Raw genomic sequence first — 17,072 nt, forward strand, 5'->3', positions numbered from 1 at the left:
TCAGAAGTGTTTGTGTGGGGGGGGTGGGGGGGAATTTGACAAATATTGCTTGTCCGTACAACTTGTCACTATTTGACAAATATTTTTGTCAAATAATCAAAATTCTCAAATACTAGAAAAAAAATGAGTATTTGGATCAAATTAAATTGGGAACTTTTTAAAATGAGTGAAGTGTCAAAAACACATATTATGTCCTTTATTTGAGTTTTCATACCTAAATTATTGAGAGTTAGTTCTATATCTAAATTATCTCCCATTAATTTGAGAAATACTTCTCTCTTTTACTACACTCTCTTGATGGTGTGTACTACACTCTTTTTTATTTAAAAAAAAAATACCACATGACACTCTTCATGGACAAAACATTCCACCTATATAAAAAAAATATATATTAGTATTAGTTAAAAGTTAAAGATTAAAGTGCCACAATCCTAAAAAAATAAAATTAAAATATTTTTTTACTCGACTGCACCACCGTACCCCCACCCTTTTTTTTAAAAAAAAATCTTTTATAAAATTTTCTAAAATATTCTTACTTCATCCCCCCCACACCTCCAAAAAATAACTTATATTATTTTTATTGAAAAAGGAATAATTCCTATCCATCCCACCTAACCCTCCGCTTCAAAAAAAAAAACTTGCTTTGTTTCGACCAGCCTTCTTTGTCACACTGGTTGATTGGTTAAGGAGTTTTCTTGTGGCCACCACATCAAGGGTTCAAGGCTGGTACCCGAGAAAATCACTAGTTAATATAGGTATTCTAAAATACCTTCTTTTTTTTTAAATCTACATATATTTTTATAAATTCATATTAATTGTGTTTGTTGTCATAAATTTTCACATAACATATTCATTATAAATTTATAATACAAATGTATGGATATTCTTAATAGTTTTTAGAACTTATGGATATAAATCATATTTCTTAAAAAAGTTAAATATTTCTCCAAAAATCTATGGTCAAACGCATAGTGAAACTTCACCTAAAAATAACTTGCCAAAAATATTAGAGAATCTATGATCAAACGCTTGCTAAGCCTAGCTATTATTATATTAGGAAACATTTATCCAATCTATTAGGGACATTTCGACCCTTTTTCATTTGTTATTTGACATGAAATAAAGATATCAAATCTAATACATAGATTTATACATAAGAAGAATAGATCACAAATTTATTTGCTGAAAAGTATAATCTGATTTCAAAATAACTAATTAAAGGATTTGCATAATAATTTCAAAAACTTCAATCATTTTATATGATATAGTTTTAATTTTGAGAGTTGAATAAGAAATTTTTTTACCGTGATTTGTTCTTATGCAGTTTAAACATTTTTAATTTTTAATTTTTAATTCTTTTGACTTATAATACCTTTTATTTCATTTCTAAATATGTGGGGAAAAAAACACACACACAAAGATTGTATGTCCAAATTTACTGTCAAAATAAAGAAGTTTGACTCTCAAAATTTAGATTATGTGATTTGGATTATCTTTTATTTAGTTTCAAAATATGTAAAAAAAACATCAAAAAACACAGATTTTATGTCCAAATTTACAGTCAAAATAAAAAAAGTTTGACTCTCGAAATTTGGATTATATCATATGATTTGGGATAGAGGAAGTGACACTTTTTGCATTCAAGTTTTTAATCTCAGAAAAAATGTTATCATTCGAAGCGTCTGTTAACTCCAATGTTGTGAAAAAACTTAAAGCACTTATAGTAGATGATGACACTATAACTCGAATGATCCTCAAAGCACTTCTAATGAAATTTGGTGTGGAAACTCATGAGGCGAAAAATGGCCAAGAAGCGATTCTTGCTCATCACTCTGGTGCATGCTTTGATTTGATTTTGATGGATTTATATATGCCAGTAATGAATGGTCATCAAGTAAGCTTATATAAATCGTAATTTAATTTTTATTTGAACATCTTAATTTTTTACCTATAATTCAAGTAAGAAATTTTTTTTATTATGCAGACAACTAAGGAACTTCGAGATATGCATGTTTGTAGCTTGATTGTGGGGATGACTTCCCAAGAAAAAGAAGAAGAGAAGAAATCATTCATGGATGCTGGCCTTGATTATTATTATTAGAAGCCGCTTACTAACGATGAAATTCGCTATCTTGTTGAGAAAATTAAGGGAAATGCTTTAAGTCTATCAAAACTCAAAAGTATTTGGTTTGATCCATATGTTAATCTATTGAGAGATTAAGAAAATAAGTCAGATGATTAAAGTATGTATACCATACTTACAATTACTAATAAATTTGTTTTGGTAAAATAATTGCTTTTCAAATTGAGGAACAGTGTAATATAAACGCAAGTTACAAATCTTAATTTTTTTTTCTGCTTTTTGTCTTCTGTCTTACTCATTACCTTGTCTCAACTTGGGCTTGACTTAGCTTGTTGTTTTGTTACAAACACAAACACGAATATAATTAGGCACATTCTTTAATTAACATTTCAATTTTTGTCAGAAAAATATTTTATAAGGTACACATTGGTTTGCAGAAGGGCAAATAGTGATTTTACGAGAGTTGTCTACAAAATCTCTAATGATCTTGTGACTTTTGTAGAAACTATTTTGGGTGAGTTGATCTAGAATAAATCTCGCAATTGAAAACAAGCTACAAATACAATACAACACAAAACATAGCATGATCCACCTGAGTTGCTTAGTTAGAATTTTCGACGAAAAGATGTTAATTGACTCCCTTTGGACAAGAGTAGATTCGCCTCTCTAATCGAAATTGACACTAGTAAATATAACACAAGGATCTATTTTTTTGCAATTTTTAATATTTAAATAAATAAAAGGAGGAAGAGAAGGAAAACGAAATAGAAACAAGTACTTATAACCAGCTACAAAATTGAGAAATCAAATACAACTCACAAGAGCATAGAACCCCATTACCAGGGACCTGCTCTTTAACTAGCATCCCTTTGGGAACACGGGAGGAAGATAGAAAGGTAACCTATGACACCAAAGAAATACGTTTTTTTGTTCCGCGTGTATTCATGAACAACAGAAAAGAAATGAAAGAAAAAACAAAGAAAGGGATATCAATTCTCGAACTCTAATCCAGAGTCTTTAAACTTGAGAAGTGTTGTTTGATTAATTCGATCTTCCATTTCAAGATTCAAGTAATTCTTCCAATCGCCAACAATCCCTTTCCTAAAATAACTACCATTCGGAACTCCGTAAATAACAGAGCCATTTTTATTCACTTCCAAGTTCCTCAATCTCTCCAAACTACACCTCCACACAATTTTTTCCAAATCCTCTTCCTTCTCAAATGGCTTCCCAAGAAACAACCCCAGTTTCCTCACCTGCTCTTTCGGGTCTTTTATCATCTCTTCGTATTTCAAGAACAGTATCTTCTCAGTCCTTTTCTGACTTTCTGACCAATAACCCAACACATTTTCAAAATACGGACCATATTGATGAACGCCTGTGCAAAACTCATCAACCGCCTTTTCCAGGGGATAAGGTTCTTGATTTCCCCTGAAAATGGAATTGAAAAAATGCCATAGAGAGACCAATGTGTCCTTTGGGTTCCGGGCTACGCAAACAATTTTGCAGTTGGAATTCATGATGGAATTTGGAAGAAGATTAAAAGGCAAATGTGTGTGGAGAAGTCTTGGAGATGGCGTGGAATACAGATCAGGAGTTGGTTTTGTGGAGTAAATGGAGGATTCAATGGTCTGAACATGAAATTGTGGATTGTCTTGAGTTAACAGATCTTCGTTTTCTGGTATGTTATGATTCTGGTGCAAGATACAGAGACAGAGGGCTTTGAGCCAAGTCGTACCGGTCTTTGGAGCTGATGCTAATAAAACATCATCGTTCCCAGCTTGGAAGGAGGAACTAAATTTCATGGCACATTTGATTAGGCCGGGCTCGAACCAGAACCCTTTCCATTTTCTAATCTCCATGGCATCCCAGAACAGAGCACTTGGCAGCTCGTTTATTAGAGCAGCATCCTTTTCCTCTGATGACTGCGAAGAATCGATGATAATGGAGTTTGATTCTTGAGCAGCCATCAGTTGGAGTGAAGAACAGAGATAGATTGATTGGGTAACACCTAAATATATATATATAGAATGGCTGCTGCAAAAATGAAGACTTTGGATTCCCTGATTAACACAGAAATATTTGTTTATCATCCGTAAGGAGAAATTATTTAGCTATTTTGTACGATACGAGTCAATTTGACTTTTGATTACTGCATTGATAACTGTTAACCAAAGACGAGGATAGGATTTCAACTTTATGGGTTCTGACTTCATAATGATGATTTTTTTACCCTGTGCGCACCCAAAGAATAGCAGCTGCGGTTTCCCTTGTCATCAATGATGATTTTAAATGATAATAATTGAGTTCAAAAATCTACACTGAACCGGCATACGGGCAACTAGCTCTGCCCCTAGGTCTAACCAATGAGGTTACAGATAAAGAGAAAAAAGATGCTGTAACCCAGCATCTGCGCCGCGTATGGGGGTTAAGGCAAGGAATACAAATACAATATATGTAAAAGTTAACTTTACGTACTGACAGTTTAAAGGTTATGAAAGCATATTACTATTATAATATCAGTATGAGAAATATCTCATGTTAGGTTTGGGCACAGAGAGATTGGTTTTATAAGCCATGAGCAGAATTTTTTATTGTTAACTCTGTACGAGTCAAATTTAACTTTCCAATGCTACATTGAAAGTTGTCTTTCATTGTGCACCTATACCAGCATGTCTACACTAAGAGTTAGATCTATAAAATAAAAGATCCGGTAAATAACTAGCAGCTCCATCTATGGCGCGTCGGGGGTGGGGGTGGGACATACAATTTACAGTTCAAGGAGACTTAAAAAATAACTACACCACCCCTGTTTTTGCATTCGATTCGGTTTAGGTTTATGAGTTCATATCTTCAAGAATTGAATCTGAAAATTTTCCAAGTGTTATACACTTGGATACAAGGGAGGTAGATACATTATTTATAGAGTATAAATACTGTATAAAGATTTATAAACGTTGTTGCCAAAAAATGTTGGCTGTGTGTGTAAGCTAACAATGTAGCTTATGTAAGTTCTGCACTAAGTCGAAGGATTGATGGATTGATGGGATAACATTCAGGCAGAACCACACCGCCCCAAGTCAAATTAACCGTACCTGCTGGACTGGTCTGGTTAGATTAAAGACTCTGCCACATCCAGACATGTTGCTCTGTCCTGATAAAATGAAAATGTTCTCGACTATTGAAGTACAACCATTTGTTACATTCGCGGTGGACAGCATCAACAACAGAAGGGGAACATTGTTTTGTAGATTATGGATCAAAACTTGGGAAATCAAAGTCTTCCTTATACAACAGACTCCTGGAAAGCAAGGGATGTTAAATTGTTAACTAGCACATAATTAAAGCAAGCTAATTAAATTGTTAGCACATTATAACTGTATCATACGTTATTTTAATAACTGACTCGCATTTCTATATGCTTTTGTTTTTTTTGGCTGTATAAATGTTTAAACACTCTCTAGTTTACAATTATCTAAACCCTATTTTACCTAGTCAAAATCTTCACAGAGTTCCAAAAAACCCAATTACTTAAGAACTATTGTAGGAAAACAAACGGTGCTTTAGATGTCTTAAAGAAATATTTTCCTGTTTTCATAATGTTAGTCTGGATAGTTATATGGTCATAAATAGCTCTGAACGGAAGTGAAAGAAGATATTTGACAACAACTCTTTTTTGTTGCTATATGCTAGAAATCATTCCAAAAGATACTGAAATGGAAACTTTGGAGTACTAGGAAGTAGGCGTAACTGCTTTGAAGATATCTTCGACAGCCTTTGGATGATTAAAATCTGCCAAAAACGCGACAAGAACAAAACCTATAAGAGAAGCAAGATTTAGGATTAAGGAGACTGGCTGTTTTCCCAGAGTTCTGCTTTCAAAGTAAATAAGAAAGAAAGAGAAAGATCAGCCTCAAAACCTTACCCTTACGCTGAAATTAGAATAGATTCAAAAAGGCAGTCATTTAGGGAGCTTTACATGTCTTGTGGACACCCCTTGCGATCAGAGACTATCTTTGGTACAAATCCCTCTAATATAGTAACATATCAAGATACGATTCTTCTTAGCCTATTCTGGAGGGAGCTCACTGATTTAAAGGTAAATATCTACCCCAGCATATCTTTCTACTGCTAGTCTGATGGGAAGATAGATATGTTCAATAAGTGCCTGCAGATATACCTGAGATGTCACAAGCAAGCAACCCAATGACCGAACTAGATAGTTATTTGGTACTTAGAAGCTTTTTATTTACCAAAGTAAGAAATCTGTACATCAAAATGCGACTGGACAGAAAGCCCCAGCTTGCACCAAATCAAACTATCAATCATGCAGGGCAGAAATCTAAAGACTTGAAAATTCTAGTCAAATGTGGCTTAGCTCCTCTGGAATGGACTTCTTGGACCACTTTCCTGGTGTATATTTATGGTACAACAATTTATGAAGCATTGTATATGGTATTCAAGAAATAGAGAGGATTTTTGACATGTGATCTCAATGTGTAAAAAATAAAAAATACTTGGTAAGGTCCACACAAATCATGTCAACTCCTTAATTAACATCTCGACAAGGGCAAAAGTGAAAAGTAAATATGAAAAAATTCTAAGTATAAGAATGTATCGATCTTTATGCCAAGGGCAAAAAATAAAAAGGAAATAGTGGTGAACAAATAATACCTGATTTAGTAGCTGCTAAATAACATGGCCAGTGGTTTGCTTGGAGACTGGAGATGTTATTCAAAGTATATAGGCTTTCGGTCATGACCAACTGTTTGAGATGAACACTTTGGATGAGAATATGAATAGAAGAATTGGTCTTTTGGACATTTGACCATGTGGGCTCTATCCTATGCATGAAAAAAATCAGCAAACCTATTAAAAACATGTCCGCATACGAGCTGCCTGCAGTTTCAAATTCTCAATGTAATTCACCACTGAGATACACCAAGGGTAAGGTCATTAACTGTCTCATTTTAAGATGTATTTCTGAAGCTGCATGGCGAATCTATGTATGATCTGCAAGAGTAGATGATGTTTGACGAGTAGTGAGGAGTGGCGACAGAGATTAATTGCAGGAACAAATCCGAGTTCTCTTCAACGTCTTATCATATCCCTTAAAAGATTGCACTTTACATTGGCCAAAACCCAATATCTCTTTGCTGAAACCAATTGGAGCTGCTTCTTTATTGAGAACAAGAACATGGTCACATTTAAGGAGTTTTTGTTTTTTGACAAAACAATCATGATTTACACTTTTACTCAGTTAGATGAGCCAATTCTTCTCCAAGAAGCAATTGATTTCTCATCACCCTAGTAGACACTGAAATTCCTGAACCCATTTCACCAATAATCTCCACAAGAACAGATGCCATCTTTGAAATGATGATAGCGATTGACATCTCTGACAGTGATTTCTCTCTCTGTTAACTTTGAGATAAACTTGATTGCAACATGACAGTCCTCGCAAACTCGGAGGTTCTTGGTGATCAACAGCTTTGTCCCTGGGGGTGTACTAATTAGTCCAAAAGCAATCGCTAGCCTTTCACTGTGGCTGCACACCATTCTGCTCTTCTCATCATCTTCCACATCATGGAAAACAGGCGTAATGTTTGGGATATAGCCAGCTTGTACTAGTCGTGCTCCTAAGCTCTGTAACTCTGCATAAATCTTGTTAGACATAGGATGAGATGTATCCCCAGAGAGAAATGCATGTACTTTGTTTTTAACTTCAATCCAACTATATGCGGTGGTTTTCTTTACACCTCTTTCGTTCATTAGTTCTCTAAGCTTTGCAACACCTTCCCATCTACCTGCTTGGGCATAAATATTTGAAAGGATCACGTAATTGCCTGCATCATCAGGCTCAAGCTCAATCAACCTCTCTAATGCCAATTCTGCAAATTCCACATAACCATGGATTTTACATGAATTAAGAAATGCACCCCAGACACCAGCATCCGGCATAACTTTCATCTGCGTTATAAGTCCATAAGCCTCATCTAAGCGACCAGAATGACCTAGGAGATCAACCATGCATGTAGTGTGCTGAATAGTTGGTTCAATTCCATAATCTTTTGCCATTGAATCAAAATACATCCTCCCTTCACTCAACAGACCTCCATGATTACAAGCTGATAAAACACCTACAAAAGTTATATGATCCGGCTTAGCTTTGCCAACCATCTCATTAAACAGACCAAGTGCTGCATTAGCATGACCATGCATTGCATATCCAGTGATCATAGCATTCCAAGAAACAACTCTTTTCTCCTGGAGTCCTTCGAACAAGATCCTAGCAACCTTCACAGACCCACTCTTGGCATACATATCCACAAGTGCTGTCTTCACTTTGTCAAGAGAGTCAAAACCCTGTCTCCAACTATACCCATGAAGCTCCATCCCCTGTCGAAGGGCTGCAACATCAGCAGAAGCAGAAATTGCAGTCACCAAGGTCGCCTCCGTGGGTCTAACACCTCCGCACGCCATTTCACCACATAAATCCAAACAATCCTCAGGGTGACCATTTTGCGAGTAAGCAGCAAGCATTGAATTCCAAACAACTACATCCCTCTCAACGACATCCTCAAACACCTCCCTTGACCTACCAACACAACCACATTTAGCATACATATCAATAAGAGCAGCACCCACGAAAACATCCTTATCCCACTTCGTTCTCTTGGCATATTCATGTATATCCTTCCCCACTTCAATCGCAGACAAGGCCGAGCACGCTTTAAGTACAAACGGAAAAGTAAAATTATCAGGCACATGCCCATAATCAATCATTTGATAATACAGAGAAATTGCAGCCTCGTACGGTCCATTCCAAGCATACCCACGAATCAAAACATTCCAAAGAAAAATATTTCCTTTAGGAATTCTATCAAACAGGTGATGGGCATTCGGCAATTTGTCACAAACGCTATAAAGATTAACAAGCTTTGTTGCTAAATTGATGTTGTAGCCTAAACCCGTGAGGCATAGATGCGCATGGAGCTGCTTTCCAGGCTCAACTGCTTTTCGACCAATGCAAGATTGGAGAAGAGAAGCATAATGTTGAGTTGGATTTTGTGAATACTTTAAGTGTTGATGAATTTGAACGATTGTGTGCTTACGAGCCAACCAACTTGTAGTAATTGATATCATTTGAATATGTTCGCTACGAGGAAAAAGGAAGAAGCAGTGTGTAGGTTGCTATAGCGTACAAGATCATCATTCACACCGTTGAGTAATATAACACCTCTATATCGATCGTTACATCACCCCATCCTAAAGTGAAACTTTGAGTCTTAGAACGTCATCTTAACTAGTGAAGTAATCAAACTATGATCAGTAATATGTGATGAGATCTATAAACATTCTACAATTTGAATAATTTAATCTTTTCTAAAATTCGTGACGAATGAAATATTTCTTTACAAGATGTCAAAATTTTTCATCACACATTCTCGTATTTTTAACCATATTAACAATTTCATCCTATATATCTAGTGACCTATAAGTGAATTATTCAGATAAAACAAATGGTTTTAGAAGACGAAATTCAGATGGTATGCATAATTACCTGTCATTAAAAATACTTATAAGTAAACTTAAATGTTAACCTGGATTGTTACTCCAAGAAGATTACAAGCAAATCAAAACAAAATTATTAAATATATAAAATCTTTTAACATAATATACAAGATCAAACATCATCAAAATGTTTTAAATTAGTACTATCATACAATGCCATGCCAACTATTCATCAATCACATTCAGGCTATTTGTTGAAGTCAAAATTGAAAAAACTAAAGAAGACAAAAAAGAGAGTCTAAGAATTTAACTAAAATAATATAGCACTCAAATAAGAAGATCGCCTAATTGTAGATATGCATGTTACAATTTTGACAAGATCCGAGTTTTGTAAGAATAGAAATAGAGTGAATTCCAAATTTCAATAGAAGAAAAGAAATATTATTGGCTAACATCCAACATAAAACCAATCTTATAGTGGAGTAGGCTACTAGAAAAATCATAATTTATATGTTAATTCAAATAAGAATTTGTCTTTATGCCACACTTATATTTTCATCTTCCTATAACTATGTAGTGGGTAATAAACAAGATGGAGTTGCTCGGATGGTAAGACTCACTTTCAACTTGAAGGTTGTGAACACAATTTAGCGAGAGACAAAAAGGTGGGAGCTCTTAGAGAGAAATTTATAATAAAAAAAAAGTAGTGGTCAATAGGTGCATATCTAGTCCTTCATTTCTGATTTTTTTTGTGTGTAGCTAATTGTTTCATCTTCTTTTTTTTAAGCAATTACAAAAAGAAGAAAAATTGACATTAACAGTTGGTTCCACTTGTTTATGTTAAAAAAAATTTCTTTTTTCTTTACCACATTATGACTGCAGAATTAAAGACATTTTTTGCTTGTTGGAAATTGGAATGATGCAGAAATTTGCGTCACCAAGAGTATAATAACTTAAAGCATGGACCTCCTTAACCTTATACAAACATTAAAAAAAATTGTCTTCTCCAAAAAGTCATTGAAACCACAATTAAGAAACCTAAATCCAAGCATTCGTTCTAATATTTTGCAAAAAAAGAAAAAAATATACCTCAAGAACGGAAAAAATACTTCGTTTTAAACTTTTTGATAGACTTCTGACAAAAATTTAGTGAATCTCGTTTTGCGGGCAACACCGGCAACGAGAATTAGGAACAAAATTGTGTGAGTTGAGAACATTCTGAATCTAATTGGCAGACTGCATAAGGGTTTTAGATCAGTAAGGGTAAAGATAATGAAAACACACTATTTGTTGAAGTGAGGATAAATACTAGATGTGAGGATAGTTTACATTTTATATAAAAAGGATTTAATCACTTTCTATAAACAAGCATAATCTCCTTGAGGTGTAAAGAGGGAGTCAGACATTGAAAAAAAAATCAGATTCAAGATATATCAGAATTCAGAGCGTCTGAACAATGTGAATCATTGATTTCCAATTTAGAACATCAGATGCCTCTATATGTCCCCTATAAAACATTAATTTAGCATATATTACTCTTAAAATACAGAAGAGTCATCTAGCCACAATAACATTAGAGAAGCAGATGTTGAAAATTCCAAGATGCAGCTCCAGTCACAAAGCTGCATCTCTACCAAATCCATTGCTAGATGGTAACAAATTGTCAAATGGGTATTCAACTTCTAGTAGAATCGCTGTCTTGGCTTTGGAACTGCTCTAATATTAGGTTACAATTGTTAATTGTACGCGCATCAACAAGGCCATGGTTCCACAGCTTCATCATGAATAATCTCCAACACCTGCTGTATTAAATATTAGACAATACATAAAAGCTACACTAATGATGAGCAACATTAGAGTACATGACAGCATGATACTGTAGATTGTGAGCAATTATCACGTATTGAGATAAACCCAAATCAGCAATCTGAAGTAAAACCAGTCTATCATTAAATGTCTAGACGTTTGCTGAAATACTATTACTGCTTCGTCAGATCCGAGAAAACATGCATTTATGTGATGCCAACAATAAATTTGCTAACCACTTTGCTATATTGTTATACACTAAGTAAAGATAAATGAGCCACCCCAAAAAAGTAAATAAGATAAACTCAGAAATTCCAAAAAAAAGCACTGTGATCGACCAACTCTCCAATACATATCATTAGGGGCCGTTTGGTGTGAGGGATAAAATTATATAGTGATAAGATAAGAAAATAGTGTTGGGATAGAAATTTTCTTATCTTGTTTGATTGTCATGTTTGGGATAACTTATCCCGCCATTTATATGATGGTGATGGGATAAGTTATCCCATATACATGGTGGGATAAGTTATCCTAGGGATAACTACTCCTGAGATAACTTGTTCCCAACCAAATGACCCCTTAGTGTTCACTGTTCAACAGAAAACAGAGTACCTTCTTTCTGGAAAATATACAGGATCTTGGATGCACCAAGCAAAGGCACAATACAGGTGTATGGATTAGATAGCATCACATATAGATAACAGATCTTGACATAGGTAAATAAAAAGATTAATTACCACAACGAGGCTGGTGCTTGGGCAAACATCTGACCATGCAGCTTTGAAAAGGCCTCACATGCCCAAGGGATGTGACCATCTGCCAACACCCTGCCACAGTGACAAGAACATGTTATACCAAGAAGGGAATTCAGCAACAGAATTTTTCCAACACGCATCACTTTACTATTATTTATCACCTGCATGTATGTAAATCAGCAAGAGAAAATCCACACATGTTGCCCTTTATTGCGTAATATAATTATGTGTTTTGCTCTATATAGCATGTATCAGATAATCTTACCCATCTGCTTGAGCATGACATGAAGCAGGAAGAAAGACACAACAAACTTCATAACAATTTATATTAGTGAGAGGTCCGTGTAACTTAATAAGAACAGAGAAAGCAAGTTACGTGCTTCCCAAAACCTTCAAAGCATCAGATCAAGGACAGCCTTTTCTTCTTTTTTTGATAAGGTAACATTTGTATTGATTCCAAAGACAGAGATAATCACAAGCTACATCCAGATTTAGCTAGCAAAAATATCTAAAGAGACTCTAGAAACTGTTATAGAGTCCCTGTATCAACTATATACTTTTCGTAACACCAAAAATGCAAAAATTGAATACAATTATGCTTCATCTTCTGGATGGGGTTGCTTTTGTTGTCATAACATCTTGAGCTCCTTTACTTCCAAATAGGCCACCACCATATGCAGCCTGGAATCATTTTCCTTCCAGGATGGCCTTTTCTTTTGCAATGAACTCTTCTTTTGTTTTTGTTTTTCCTATAAAGGTACAAGGTGATGTCACTCTTGTATTGAAACTAGCAAAGCTAGCTCAATCGCAACAAATGGCATCTACTCACTAAATAATACTCCTTTTGTCCCAATTTATGTGAAGGTGTTTGACTGAGTTAAGAATGAAAGGAAGATTTTTGAAACTTGTGGTCTAAAGAAGCCATATATATTTGTGTGGCTACTGGCTATAACTCATCTCACTGGAGGTAAAATGATAACTATAAAGTTAAACTGTTACTAAATATAGAAATGTGTCATCCATTTTTAGACTAACTAAAAAAAGGAAAGAGCATCACATAAATTGGGATGGAGGGTGAATGTCTTTGGTTACATATAGCAGAAATGTAGTGGAAGGGAGAAGTGGACTGGTCCATCTACTTCACCTGGAACAGGTTGTTAAAGAAGAAAATGAGATTTACATTTGTATCACTCCATGTATTTCCAGGAAAAGTTGGAGAAGCTAATTGCAGAGAGTTGCACTTTTACTACATTCCTAGGTAACCCACCATCTATTACTTCATCAGACCTCCCGCTTCACCCTACCGAAAATAAGAGCAGAAGATGCACATATCTCCATACCACTGTATCCTTAAATCTTAATAATATTAGGGAAAACCATATTAGAAAATAAAACCACACACGAAATAAGACTGTACCTTTGCTTTCTAACAAATGAGTTCCACAGATGCATCATTTGCTTTTCATCTTTGGTCACATCCACAAAATCATCAAGCATCTGTAACATGTCTAAAGTTAGTTGAATGAATTCTTCAGATATCTAAGACAATCAAAATCTTGCCCCTTCAATTAACTAAATTTTGCAGCAGTTCTGAAGGGGAATTAGTTGGAGGGAACAGTTCGGATCACAACCTTTAGTAGTTCTCAAATGTATTCTTTTAAAGCAGCTTAAGGAGTTTCATGGTTCTGCGTAATTTCATGTTGAAACTACACAGTTCCTTAAGTGTCAAGCAAGTATTTGGTAGAAAATATTTATCATCAAGTTTGAACCATACATCAGAGCACTTCCCCTAGTTGTTTCTCCAAACCCTTCAAAATACCATTTTTGTATGAATAGATAGCAATTTGCAATCTTTATTAACTGCTTAGACCTTCTTTTCTTTTTTTTTGAGAATAATGTTTAGACCTTTGGTCTTAGTTGAGCAATGAAATTTACCACTTATCAAAATGTTTATGCCATTACAATTTACGGGAGATTATGAATCCAAGCACACAACTGTTAAGAAAATTACAACAGCATCAGCAGCAAGTAATATGGACGCAATGGCTAGCTGATAACTTTGAAAACTCTAGTATACCTGGGACAATATAACTCACTTATACAATTATAGAGAAATCTAATACATATGGCCCTCCAGAATGAGCAAGCGAAGAAAAGTAAAATGAATACGAAGATATTCAAAGAGACATTTGGTCCTATGATAAGTCTCCACAAAATACATGGTTCTTTTTACATTTTTGGTAGCCTGGGCTGCCTGTCAATAGGGATGGCAATGGGGAAGGTGTGGGGCGGGGCGGGGCGGGTTGAGCTTAACCCGCAAAAATTTTAACCCACCCCGCATGACAATTTTTTTCATTTTCAACCCGCTCCACCCCGCCTCGCATAGACCCGCCCCGCATGAACCCGCTTTGCATAATTTTTTTAATATTTTCTTTTTATAGTTATGTTTGATACTAGAGCCGTCAACATGGGCTTAGCCCATGGGGCAGGCCCAACCCAACCCGTTATTGGGGTAGGGTTGGGATAAGATTTTTCAAGCCCTTTTAAAACTAGGGCTTATAAGCCCGGCCCATATAAGCCCTTAGCCCTTGAGGCTTGATCGGGGTCGGCCCATGGGCCAAAACTTTTTATTTAAGGGTAACTTACAATAATCCCACTAGTATATAATCTAATTACTTAAATACGCGTTATGTTGTAATATTATGAATTTTACCAAATTTTGGTACGTCCAGATACATGTATCTCGGAATATATGGACTCAAAATTAGATTAATTTGTTCTAGATACACTTTATCAAAGTAGATTTCGCATGTATCTAGGATGCATAGACAAATCTCGCGCCCTCGCCTCCCTCCAATCTTGTTTGTCACGCTCTTATCTCGCTCGTGTCTATGGTATGCGAGATACATGCTAATTACACTAGACTTTTTGTTAGTGTTATTAAAACTACACCATTGTTTGCCATATTTGATTTGAAAATCTTCTCATTTTCTTGATGTTATAGAATTATAAGTTCGAAAAGAAAAAAAAAAGAAAAAAAAAAAGGGCTAGCCCGCCCCAGCCCTCAACCCTTCTAGGATTGGGCTGGGTTGAGCATTTTCTGCCCTAGCCCTTCAAATTCCTTGGCCCGCGAGGCTTGGGCCGGGTGGGGCTGGGTCAGCCCTTTTTGACAGCTCTATTTGATACTAAAAATAAATTCATTTTTTCTTTAAGTCCTATTAATTTAATAGGATAGTGACTTAAAAAAAAAAAAATTAGAGGTCAATTGGGAAATATGTAAAAAAAAATGTATTATTTTTTATTGAACCATTTTCATTTACTATCTTGAATATTTTAGTAGATTTAAAGAAATTATCTTAATATATAATGTTTTATCACTCATATAACATGTAAAAAGTTAAAATTAAGTTTGAACCCACATAAAATTACATATACCCACAACCCACCCCGCCCCACATTAGTTTTAAAAAACCCCACTTCCACCCGCCCCGCACAACCTTAAACCCACCCCGCCCCACATAGTCTTAAACCCACACCGCCCCGCATCTGCCCCTCCCCATTGCCATCCCTAACCGAAGATTCCTCATAATTTTCATCTACCACGTATATTGTATTCTTCAAATACGAATTATATATCACACAATGGACTCTTTGACATGACTCCAAAATTTGAACAATCTTGAAAGGTTATTGCTAATAATTATGATAAAATTTTGACTCTATCCCAAAGACAACTATTGGGAGATTATTAAATTCTGACATTTTGATTAATTCAGTCCTTATAATTTGTCTTTTGTATATATTTGTGTTGCTTTCATGGTGTCAAATGGCACTTCTTCTCTCTCTGTCTCAACTCTCTAGATAATGGGATTAAAGTAAGTAATTTGAAATCCAACTCAATGCCAATATTTTAAATAATGACACTAATTTTATGAGTCTGGAGTTAAAAGGGTAAAAAAAAATTGTCAAAAATTTCAAAAGGGCATATCAAATTTTTTTAAAACTAAAAGGGCAAAATCGCTCCTGACGAAGCGATTTTCCTCTGACACAATGACGAAAAATCGCTGCCCTGACAGCGATTTTGTAAAAAGAAAAAAAAATTCTTTTATTAGAAATCGCTGCTGTAGCAGCGATTTTAAGTTAGCAATTTTTTTTTCCTTACACATCGCTGCAGAGGCAGCGTTTTTCATGCCTAGTGCTATTATTTTCATGCCTATTGTTAATTATTAATAATATAAAAATGATAACAAGACGGACAGTATACTAAAAAAAATTGTTGAAGCATGAGGAAAATTGAATTCTATATCATAAATAATAATAAAAGAATATTAAATTAATTAATTAATTAATTTTTTTAAATTCTTAACCAAAATCTTGAAGAAAAAAAGATTATTTTTTTGAGAAAATCGCTGCTAAGGCAGCGATTTTTATTTCTTTTAACAGTCAATTTTTGTCAGAAGAAAATCGCTCCATCAGGAGCGATTTTACCCTTTTGGTTAATTTTTTTTTTTGATGTGCCGTTTTTATTTTTTGAAGGGAGAAAATAACCCTTTTGGCTTCAGACTCCCAGATAAGATGTTTATTAAAACATATCAAATAAGCATGTGTTGACCAGTAATAGAGGATCGTACTGATATCCTCCGAGCTTTGCAACACAGTCCTTATTTATACTTGTTTAGAATGGCAGTAACTTTTGAACGAAGAAACTTTTCCTTCAACTAATGTTAACTAATCATACATTGAGAATGAAATCTCAAGCAAAAAGGTCTCAACATATTTTCAGTAAACGTGATTAATTATGTCAATAAGATACAATTCCTTAAAAAATGTATGATAGCTTAAATACATCAATTTTGCCAATAACATAATTGTGACACTATAACCACCTCATGCTACTTGAATGTTATTAATTA

General features: G+C 34.8%; 4 protein-coding genes across 9 annotated transcripts in view; 1 reads left to right on the top strand and 3 right to left on the bottom strand.

Annotated features, from left to right (window-relative positions):
* Positions 1-1,663: 1,663 nt before the first annotated feature.
* Positions 1,664-2,101, top strand: LOC102580685 (two-component response regulator ARR22-like). Its single transcript, XM_006361561.2, has 2 exons — positions 1,664-1,894; positions 1,985-2,101. Exons 1-2 carry the CDS (start codon positions 1,664-1,666, stop codon positions 2,099-2,101), a joined length of 348 nt encoding a protein of 115 aa, XP_006361623.2.
* A 747-nt stretch (positions 2,102-2,848) lies between these two features.
* LOC102603237 (pentatricopeptide repeat-containing protein At3g46790, chloroplastic-like) lies at positions 2,849-9,632 on the bottom strand. Of its 2 annotated transcripts, none has more exons than XM_006361543.2 (2): positions 6,758-9,632; positions 2,849-5,384 (listed from the first exon to the last, which is right to left on the bottom strand). In XM_006361543.2, the coding sequence occupies exon 1, from the start codon at positions 9,227-9,229 to the stop codon at positions 7,421-7,423; it is 1,809 nt and encodes a 602-aa protein (XP_006361605.1). In that variant the 5' UTR covers positions 9,230-9,632; the 3' UTR covers positions 2,849-5,384; positions 6,758-7,420. The 2 variants fall into 2 exon arrangements, with proteins under 2 accessions (XP_006361605.1, XP_015170866.1); XM_015315380.1 differs by having other exon boundaries at positions 5,835-9,632.
* LOC102602899 (cytosolic sulfotransferase 5-like) lies at positions 3,073-4,053 on the bottom strand. Its single transcript, XM_006361542.2, has one exon. It carries the CDS (start codon positions 4,051-4,053, stop codon positions 3,073-3,075), a length of 981 nt encoding a protein of 326 aa, XP_006361604.1.
* Positions 9,633-11,003: 1,371 nt separating the features above from the next.
* LOC102603577 (polycomb group protein EMBRYONIC FLOWER 2) overlaps positions 11,004-17,072 on the bottom strand; it is a 29,297-nt gene continuing 23,228 nt past the window's right edge. For 4 of the 5 annotated variants that reach the window (XM_015315377.1, XM_006361544.2, XM_015315378.1 and 1 more), the window contains 3 exons: positions 13,577-13,656; positions 12,142-12,231; positions 11,004-11,400 (listed from right to left, as the gene is read on the bottom strand). In XM_015315377.1, coding sequence (XP_015170863.1) covers positions 11,274-11,400; positions 12,142-12,231; positions 13,577-13,656 — 297 coding nt within the window. In that variant the 3' untranslated portion in view covers positions 11,004-11,273. The remainder of the gene's footprint in view (positions 11,401-12,141; positions 12,232-13,576; positions 13,657-17,072) is intronic. The other variant, XM_006361545.2, reaches the window with a different exon arrangement.

This window comes from Solanum tuberosum, unplaced genomic scaffold (assembly GCF_000226075.1).
Source record: "Solanum tuberosum cultivar DM 1-3 516 R44 unplaced genomic scaffold, SolTub_3.0 scf00352, whole genome shotgun sequence".
Classification (NCBI taxonomy): domain Eukaryota; kingdom Viridiplantae; phylum Streptophyta; class Magnoliopsida; order Solanales; family Solanaceae; genus Solanum; species Solanum tuberosum.